General features: G+C 44.0%; 1 protein-coding gene across 2 annotated transcripts in view; it reads right to left on the bottom strand.

The window, feature by feature from the left end:
- Positions 1-367: 367 nt before the first annotated feature.
- KCTD9 (potassium channel tetramerization domain containing 9) overlaps positions 368-10,722 on the bottom strand; it is a 411,318-nt gene continuing 400,963 nt past the window's right edge. The window contains exon 12 of one of the 2 annotated variants that reach the window (XM_069617594.1): positions 368-874. In XM_069617594.1, the coding sequence (XP_069473695.1) occupies positions 758-874 (117 nt within the window). In that variant the 3' untranslated portion in view covers positions 368-757. The remainder of the gene's footprint in view (positions 875-10,722) is intronic. The other variant, XM_069617595.1, reaches the window with a different exon arrangement.

Genomic DNA, 10,722 nt, shown 5'->3' with positions numbered 1-10,722 from the left:
CCACACCCAATTTTTCCCTTCCATTTTCGTGCCATGTTTGTCATTTATAGCCTGCGGGCATGCAGAGTTAAACATATGGAATGGCTGCCAAATTGTTAGGCATGGAAAGTTAGGACTTTCCTCTTCCAACAAGTCAACTGAACTCTGGGTTTTAGGTTGGCGAAAAATAGCTCTTTAAACCAGTTGCATTTTGCACAGTGGCATGTTGGGTCAACTTTAAAATAAAAAAAAAGGGAGACAGCCATGGCACAACAGCCCACTTGGTTGTAGTCCCCATAAATGAAAAATCCTCAGTCCACTATAAGTGGAATTAACTGAACCCCAGTACACCAGCCCACTTCCATAAGAGTTTAAAGGAGCCAGTTTTCAATAGTTTAAAGCGCTTGGTTTATAACGCTTGCAGGTGGGGTCTTCAAGACCCTGCTTCAAAGCACTCCCAAATGACAGCGGAGTTCCTAAAGCAAATGGACATAAAGTGACATTTCCAAAGATCACACTGTGTCAGCAGGGGGAAATAGGATTTGAGGAGCAAACTACAGATGCTGGAGGCTTTGCCGCCAGATTACAGCTCTCAGGCACTAGATTCCCAAACCCCTAAAGCCAGACAAACTTGCAGGAATCGAACATAATGCTCAAATCCTATTATCTGGTATTTCTGTGCCATTGACAGTATACGATTCGAAAGAGCTGCGTAAAGCAGGAGTGCAGAAATAAAAAAGACATTTATCAATTATTTTTTTCCTTGTGGAGACCCCCCCTATCGAACGCTCTGTGACATGTGCAAAGGTGTCAGCATCTCTTCAAAGATGGCTCCTTTCACGTTTGAACCCCTCAGATTGGCTTCTTGCAGGTCACAACCAGACAAGTCACAGTTCTGAAAAAGAAAAGAATAATAAAGAAATTCAATCTATCACTGTAATTGCAACAGTACTAGGGGATCCACACAATCCAAAAGGCAGCCTTTGGTTAAGAGATCAGCATTACATTAAAAGCTAATATAAAGAATACTGCAACGTACACATACGTTCCACTAGTAGCAGGGCCTAGATGATTTAATGTGCCCAAAGCAGGAATTTGCGAGGTCAGAGGTTGACTACATGGTCAGCCTAATTAATTCTTTCAACTTTCTAGGATCTGCTTGATGGTCATACCACTCTCCATGCTTTAAGTGAGAAACGAAAGGTGAGGACGATCTATAAAGGGGTCATGGCAGATGGTGCTGGGCCTGGCCTAAAGGAGGGACAGGCGTCTTAGGCAAGGGGCCCCTGCCCAGAACAAACAATAGACATACATTATGAGGCCCTGCAAAAATGTACTTTGGGCCACCAAGCATGCACTCGGTTGTTATTTTTTGCATGTAGTCTGCAAACTAAATAAAACTCCCTCTGGTTCAGTTTCCACACAAACTGCTGCCTGTAAGTAAATCCGTTTCTGACTAAGGAAATAAGCAATTTAATCAGAGTAATACCCTTAATTCTGTAAATAAATGTCCCAGGCCCAGCGCACTTAACAGCTTTCATTTTAAGTGTTTATCTAGGGTTTCAGCTCCCCTGCTGTCTGACCTGTCCTGTGATAATCTGTAGCTATTAACGCACTCTAAAAGAAAGGTCTAATAATATGCGCATATTCCTTAGAGAGACAGCAGTCTTCTCAAACTAAAGACCTTATCGTGTTAAATGTACTTTTGCAAAACCAATGCACAACTCTAGGTGTTAACTTTCCCTGACATCTTCAGCCGCCCTTGAAATCAACCATGTGAACGGCGAGTAGGATAAAAAGCACTAATGTTAACTATATAAAGAGCATTTTGGGAACAAAATAACAAACACAAATATATATTCGTTAACATTGATTCAAGCATGCAACCCTTTGAGCACATAATGCACACTGGCCTTTGTGCTCATTTCATTTATGATAATGGCCTACCAGTACAGAGACAACGAACAGTTATTATTACATGTATATAATTTTGGAAAGAGTTAGCCTTTAGGCATCAGGTGCTGGCTATCCCGATTTAACAGGCAGACTGCATCCATTTATGTATTTATTTCAGGGTGTCCACACCGCACACTCAAAGCTGTCCCACGGTGTTCTCTAATAATCACACTCGTGGGGGGACAGAGGAAGCCTCATTAGCACCATGGCTCAAAGAGAGATTTTGGTGACTGCCACGGCTCTGTCCTGGCCCACTTAAAGCCCTTCTACTACTGTACATCCTCCAGAGATAACTATGTACTATTAAAGTAGCATCTGGCTTGGGACAGCTAGCCAATTAGCCCCTATGTACCCAGTCTCCAATGGACATGGAGCACTGAGCCCGCTCACCTCTCCATCCTCCCCTGCTCCCTCTGCCACTTCCCTCCCACACACCGTTTCCCTCAACACATTTCAATGTCTTACCACACCTCACATTCTGACGCTACCCTACTCATTGCTTGACCGTCATGGAAAGAGCAAAATGACTTTATTTTGAGTGCTGTTTTCATAGTGGCCATCTTAGGTCAGCACGCTGGACAAGCAGCCTTGTGTGTCTTTTCATGAAATGTACCTTTTTTGAAAGACCTAATGGCCGCAAAGGTGGCTTTCCTGGCCTATAATGGCCCCAAATTCTCAGGCCATTAACGACTCTCGTCATTAGATTTATAGTCCTAACAGCATAACACGAAGAAGAGGTTAATAACAGGTATCAAAGTGTCTGGCAGACAGACTGAAGTCACACATAGGAGTACTTGGATAAAGAGGAAAGCAATTTATGTGCAGACTAATGACGTTCTTATACTGGGAGGTTGGAGCACAATCAAAGCTTTGTCAAGCCTGACATTGACTAACTGCACGAGTCAAAAAGCAGGCACGCCACAGAAGTAGCCGATTGTTCAAGTCCTACTGACATGATTTTCACAATTCCTTGGGTCTCAGAGCCTAACCTCCACCCCAGGCAGTTCCAAAGACCGCCTGGGACTGTGGCAGATTTTGCAGCAGAAAATAGAGTACGGTATAACTGACCCAAGGCTTCAGGGAGTGTTGAATCTAGACGCTGCATGCAAGTGAGCTCTCTACGGTTGGGCCACTGACAGGCTTGCTATTAGTCAGCAAAACTGCCATGGGCCTATCAACTCCCATTACATTGTGTGAATGATCAATATCAAATGTCCCTCCCTACAGATGGGGTAATTTTATAAAAAGTTCAAATTGCAAGCAGCGGGCCACCAACATTAGCAATTACATGCTGTTGGGTCTCCTGCATGCCATTTTTTACTTTAAGAAAAACTGATTCACTGTCGCTTAAAAAATTTAAATGCTGCCTACAAATTATGCTTTGCAGACAGCATTTGCAATGGATTCCCAAGGAATCTGACTGCTTTTAGCAGGCGCTAAATGCAGGAGAAGTCCTTAGGAATTCAAGTTCGAGACACAGTCATATTTTCCCTCTTCACTCCGACCCACCTGCAAAACATTTGTAAAAAATCGCCCAGAGCGCCACAGTAAGGCATAAAAAGTTATAAACTGTGGGTTTACGGCTTGCTAAACTGCTCGGCCTTTTAACAAATTATAATGACAGTTACTTCACTGAACACCAGACATTTACACTTGCCAAATAGTGCCACTTACCATGCAATAAGAATGCAAAGAAGGCTCTTGCGCTCCCGTTTAGCATTTATGTATATGTATTCTCCTGTACAGTTACTACAGTAGCCTTAAAATAATACAATAAGCAATTCACAATGTAGGCAATAGTATGCTTGAATATAATCCCAACTCTTCACCTATTGCAATGCACAAAGCCATCTAAATATGACATGGTAGAACTAAAAATATTTACTCACGTTAGTGCTAGCTAGAGGGGCATTCTAGTAGTCTTGTCCTGTCAGTGTAGCCACTGCAAATATATTAATATGGAAACGCTAAAAACCTATTACAAATCCCATTGCTACTAAACGGCCACATCCTGAAAGTAATTTAAAGCCATGGGTAAACAAAAGTAGCAATTCAACAGACGGGATCCCATCTCCTATCAACTAGATGTAGATATGCGACCACTTGTCCTGTCAGACGTAGTACCAGGAAGGCAAATGTTTAGAAGTCTGCTATGCCCAAACCTGTGCCAAAACCAGCCAACAGCTAAGAAGCTAGCCTGGCAGTCTTCACATATACAACCTAAGACCAATTAAAAAACAAGGAAAATGTACAATTGAAACATCTTGGTATTAAAACCCAGTTTAAGCTTCAAAGATTCAGAAGCAAGAGCAAGAATTAAAAACAAAATTGAGAAAATATCAAAATAGACCCCCCACCCAGTGTGTTGGTCACTGGTGGGTCCCATCCATTTGCATTCTAGCTCTGCTCCAACATGGACCTGCTTGATTAGTGTCAGACCTTCTGTGTAGCTCCTTCGCATTTAGAGTACATCACATAGGTTTGAAGTAGCCTTATAAAACGATGTTAATCAACCTACAATGACTCTCTTTTTGGAGTGTCATAGCTTCGTATTGTCGTATCAAGTCTCTTCCTACTACGAGAACTAAAGCAAACTGGAGCTTCAGGTCCTTTATAACAGTCTCGCTCTTTCCTGCGGAAATATTTTGAATTATTATCTTCTATTTCCACGTGTAATTACTGATTCATTTACTCATCGTGACTTTGCTTTGATAATGCAATATTTAAAATTAACAGGGCAGCAGGAGTGCTATAGTCACATATTTCGAAGTTAGGTACACACTTTTAAAATGATCACTTTATAAGACTTTGTGATGAAACTGCTCTGCATGAGTACAGGGAATAGTAGCAAATAAAATGCCTACTCATCCCTACACTACTACTAAATCAGCAGTGACCCCAATCATAAAAGGGAAACAGGCAGAGCCTGTCTTGTGCCAGTTCTTTATTCGGGGAAAATGGGCTGGGGGCAGGCTAAACACTTGAGGAGGGATGTGAACTAGCGCATAAGTGGTTCAAATAACGTACTGTGGTACCAAAAAGGAAAGGTTACCCACTGTAGTGACTACTGTACACCTAGCCCAATGTCCCCTTTTCATCTATATGGGGTTCACTTGGAGCAGGGACGGGACCACAGCCATAGCAAGCCCAAGTGCACTTCCCTTTAAGAATTTGGAGTGGGCCACAGGCAGTTTGCGCGGCCACATACTATTCCCCGCCTCACGCGCTCCTTCCCCTGAACCACCAAGAGGACTGTGATGACCTAACTTGTTTTAGGGGCATGAGGTGCTGGCGTATGGAAAACCGGGAACATTGGACTAGGAGTAGTCACTACGTTGAGTAACTTATTTTTTTTTTTACTTCTATGTTCAGTCTACATTTATTCTTAGATATGGGAGAGTATAAAGCACTATTCTAACCCAGAGAGGACAGAATGTATAGTGTTGCAAAGATGTTCCTGGCACTTTCTGTCCGAATTGGGCATCAGCCCTAGAGCTGGATTCCAGCTCGTAATATCTACAGAAAGCTGAAGGGCAAGCGGCCCATGTCGCTGATTCACATATGGCCTCCCAGAGCACATGATGCTGGAAGGCCACTGCTGTGCTCTTTGCTCTCGTCAAGTGGGCATGCAGGCCTTTAAGAGGAATCTTGCCCATCACTTAGTGTGCATAAGAAATGCATGTGACCATCCATCTCGTTATAGTGGCTTTAGCCACTTGTTTGTCTGGCTGTACTCCCAAAGACCTTTGAGGCTTAGACCTGTCGAGATAAAACCTTAAGGCCCAGTATTTGTTCAGCTTCTGTCTGTGGTTCTGGAAAAAATATAGTTGGAGAAATGTCCTGGTTTATGTGAGACCAATATGTAAAAAAGAAGGGGTGAGGCGCACACTCTAGTTCCCAGCTTAGATACCTAATGCAATTTACTGTGTTCTTCTCCTCCAAGCACTTTCATGTCTCTCTCAATCATCAGGGAGGCAGTCTTCAGGTGTTGCTATTTAATGTCCATTTTGTTCTCAAAGGATTCTTGTAGCATAGCTACTTGTTTGTCTGGCTCTACTCCCAAGGACCTTTGAGGCTTAGACCCGTTGAGATAAAACCTCAAGGCTCAGTATTTGTTCCGCTTCTGTCTGTGGTTCTGGAAAAAATAGTTGGAGAAATGCCCTGGTTTATGTGAGACCACCTTTGATAAAAACAAAGGGTGGGTCCGTAAGACTACTTCAACTCAGTGAACGAAGAGGTAAGGTTCTTCGATAGATAAAGCCTGTAGCCCGCTACTATGACTGGCTGAAGTAATTGCCACAAGGAAAGCAATTTCCCATGTTACTAGGCATAAGTCAACTGACGTCATTGGTTCAAAAGGCTTTTGCTGCATAGCTGTCAAGACTAGATTTGGATGCCAGTGCACAATAGGACACTGGAGGGGGGGGGGGGAGGGGGGCTGAACAGATGGCCAAGTCACCCAAAGTGCAGCTTGATTATTGGATTGGCAAAGGAGACTAGCCTGTTAGTAGAGAGGTATGCCCTGATAGCCACCAGATATACGTTCTGTATGGCTTCCCCGCCCAACACCCAATAGCAAAAAAAAGGCAATTTTCTATTGTACTGGAATCGAGTAGAAGGTTTCCTGGATGCCCCCCATTACTTTAAGATTATCATCTGATAATCCGAAGCAGCCAAAAACAATTTGTAAGGTGCCAGGAGTGTCAATGTGAGCGATTGTGGGAAAGGATGCAGTACCTTCCCTCCCCCTACTGGAAAAGCAGGTCCGGAAGGAGGGGGAAAGGAGATTGCTCGACTTGCCATAAGCAATAGTTCTCAGAACTAGTACCTCTGTGGCTAATGGGGAGCAGTTAGGAGAACTTTGCAGTGATTAGAGGCTCTGAACATCTGCAAGAATCTCGTGATCAGAGGAAGAGGGGGAAATACATCGGCAAACAGATTGTTCCACGATATCGATAATGCATCTCCCAGTGATCTTTGAACTCTCCCCTTCCACAAAGTGAAATTACAACACTTGCTGTGTCGTTCAGTCACAAACCGATCCACTGGGGAAGACCTTCAGAGGTAAAACCTGCTTGCTCAACTCTCATTCGTGGCTGGTGAAAGATCTCCTGATTAGCTTGTCTGCTTGAACATGGTCTGTTCCCTCTTGTAGCAGTATCTTGTTGCTCACTGATCACTCCCAGAAGCGCACAGCCAGCGCATAGTTTCACCAACGATTCACTGACTTGGTGCATCCTTGCTTGTTTGCATAGAACATAGGCACCACATTGTCCATCATTTACTGTTTTTATCACTGGTAAGAATGCCTACAAGGCCAGGAAGGCTGCCTTCAATTCCAGGAAGTTTATAAGCTCCAGAGTCATGTCGTGACTTGGAGATTCCCAGAGTTGCTCTCCACCCAGATAGAGAAGAGACTGTTGTGATGGTGAACTGGTGAGGGTACTTAAAAGGTGTTCCTATCCAGAGGTGGTTATCTGACCAGAACAGGAGATCCTGCTGGAGCCAGGCCCAAATGGAGACCACCCGGGTTAGGGGGTTGGAAACCTGATTCCAGCTTGATGCAAGAAGCAGCTGGGTGCAACGCATCTGCAACCTGGCAATGGGTACTGCAGAACTCAGGCCGCCATCAAGGAAATCGGACGTAGAAACCACCATGCAGTCGTTTGGGAATGAGACAGGAACAGGGCTACCATCTCTAATATATTCTTTACTTGTTTTTCCTGTAGGAAAGACCTTGCCTAATGCTGAATCCCATAGGAACCCTATAAACCTCAACTTCTATGTTGGAATGAGGATTGATTGCTTGATAGTGGCCAACAGTGAATGCACAGAAAATGCATCAGGTCAAGAAGGAACTGTAGGTGGTAAGAGGCTTGGACTTGGGACTGTGCCCAGATTAGCCAGTCATCCATATAAGATGAATGCCTTTCACGCATAGAGACGCTGCTGCCACCAATGCCATGAGCTTGGTGAAGACTGTGTATTGATAGCGGTCATGGCTTATGGAGAACCGCAGCTAATGGCAGTGTAGAGAACAAATAGGAATGCGCAGGTATGTCTTACAGGCAATCAGCCAGTCGCCCAGCTGAAGGGATGATCAAGTAAGAGCGGTCGTAATCATCTTGAACTTTTATTAGGGCAAAAAAATATTGAAGGGAGAGAATTCTACTACAGTCCGAAGTCCAGCCTTCTTGTTCTTCAGAACAATAAAGAACCTTGAGTAAAAACCCTGCCCTGCCTCTGCGGTAGGAACCTTTTCTATCGCTTCCATGAGGAACAGCTCATGTAGCTCCTGCAAGAGAGTCTGAGCCTCTTTATAGGAGGGGGCAAAAAAGGGCAGTTTGGGGGTAAGAATAGGAAGGCTATAGCCCGTGTTTACCACCGATAGGGACCAGCTCTTCCACTGAGTCAGATGATTCACTCTTCCTCCATCCAATGAGGTATGGATCTGCACTCTCACATCACTTGGACTGTTTGGCTTCTGGAGTGGGGGAGGGCTGGAAAAAGAATCCCCAAGGTGACATAAGTGCTCATTTTCCTCTGGGTGTGCTCAGAGATCATGGAAGCCTCTAAATCATCCCAAATTTTGGGAGGAAAAAAGACGGTGTTTGAAGGCCGCATGGCCCTGGATTTGTGGTAGGTTTAGAAAGAGCGGCTAAAGACTTTGCTGTTTGGGTACCGTTTTTCTTTTTATTAAGGTCTTCGTCTGTATCAGGGTTCAACTGCTTCACCTCATCGAAAGGCAGATGCACGTTTCGTTCCTGCACGCCTGGTTGGAATTTGGTGGCTTTGAGCAGCGCATGCCCCTAAAAGATGAACCTATTGCCATACCCCAACGTAGCTGTAGCCAGGTGGTAATAAGAGGTCTCAATGATGTCCTGTGCTATTTGGCGAGCCTCTGCTTAGCCCAAGCAGAACCCTTTTTTAAATTCAGGAGGAAAGAGGGAGGCGTAGTCGCCCAGCTCTTTCCAGAACTTTAAGGTTGGCCGTTGCCATGACCGCATACACAGACATTCCTGAATTTAAGGGCAGAATTTTGTTACACATTCTTCCATGCTTTATCCAGGAGACTATCCTCACACTGCAGAAGACTCTGAAAAGAGGTAGAAGACAACAAGGCATGGCTTTTCCCAAAGAGGGTAGCAGAATGAGCTGGAGGGTGGTTCATCACGCAGAGCTTTTCCCCACGCGAGGAATCTATCTCATATCCACCCTTTTTGTGACCATTTGTACAGACAGGGTTTTTTGGTCAGATATCTATGGCCTCCCTATCACATCAGGTTGAAGGTGTATGCCTGACCTTTGTCGCTTTCCTCAAGGGGACTGTTATGGGGAAACAGATCAGTCTTTCAGAGTATCAGTACTGAGAAACTAGGTTTTCTTTTTTATTGTTTGTAACTTTTTGACATTGCACACAGCATTTTACACTGCAGTGCAATGGAGATACATTTGTATCACGCTAGCCTTTTACAATTGGATTCATGGTTACTTTTATATACGCTCAAGTACAAGCTGCTGGAAGCAGATCATATATTTGTACAATTTTCGCTTGTTCTTTTGCTATATTGTTGTTTGGCCTTCCTGCCTTGTCAGGTCAGGAAATCCCATATAAGGTCACCTGTTAGGTAAGATGTTCATATTACTGATAAATATTCATGACCTGTGTCAACCCCGGAACATTTTGCTGGACTGGTAGAATCTTTTTCTACACTCTTTTACTCTTTTGATGGGTGTCATTTTTAAGACTCTCCATAGTGTCTTTTAAAAGCTATCCTCTTTGACAACTTATTGATTGTCCTAGGGGCTCCCCTTTTAAAGGAATGGTTCGGTAAACATTTTTTATTGCCCCTGCAGGTCGGCCATGTGTTTTTAAGCCTAAGTCGCTCGATTTTAGAAAAATTTCCTATGGAACTTACCCGAGTTTTCGTCCCTTAAACACACGCGAAAACAGGCAGTAGGGCGCCGCCATTTTCTGATAATCCTATCACTTGCCGCATCGCCCTGGCTGACCTGCTTTTGCGGCACTAAATCATATCCCCCGCACCCCTGAGCCTGACATTATCAAAACATTCATATTCCCCACCTCTCTCCATGACGTTTCTGTGCTGCGTAGGCAAACGCGCCCAGTCGTCTTCTACGCGACTTCACACAGAACCCGGAAACCAACACAGATCAACTCACAACACAGCGCGCCACAATTCTGAATATGAAACTGTACTTTAAAATCAAACAGCAACACGTTACATTTGGTAAAGTACATTTATTTGACATTAAATGTTTATAGAATATTCAGCAATTGCCATATGAACTGGGAATGCCATTTATTTTCTTTTATCTCTATCCGCAAATCCGTAAAAGTTTATCGTGAGTCACGCGCTTTTCCTTTATGGTACACAGGGTGTTGGTTTTCGTTAAAAGAAGCACTTTGGTCTCACGGTGAACCGCAAGGCTGTTCCATCAAGTAGGCACTAGGCCAGCGTAAAGGTTGATCTGTTGCTTCTAGCCGCTAGTACCGCGTAAGGGCATATGGGCCCTTGGCGATCGTCCCATAAAAACGTCAAAGTGGTGCAGTTGTTCACAAGAAGCTGCAGCTGGCGGTTGAAAAAACCATCTGCCGGGGTCTGAAACTGGTGGCAGTAGCAGTAGGGAAGGATATACCCGTTTTGAAAACATAAAATTTATAATTAGTCTCGCCAGCCGATCTTTATTAATATTATTCATTTTATTTATTACGGCCGAGCTGAAACTATTTGCTTGCAAGGATAGTGCAATGGAGTATGTTCG

The sequence above is a fragment of the Ambystoma mexicanum genome, chromosome 10 (genome assembly GCF_040938575.1).
Source record: "Ambystoma mexicanum isolate Mex_15411 chromosome 10, UKY_AmexF1_1, whole genome shotgun sequence".
Taxonomy (NCBI): Eukaryota; Metazoa; Chordata; class Amphibia; order Caudata; family Ambystomatidae; genus Ambystoma; species Ambystoma mexicanum.
Note: the sequence above shows the minus strand (reverse complement) of the source record. Positions and strands in the feature narration are given on the sequence as shown.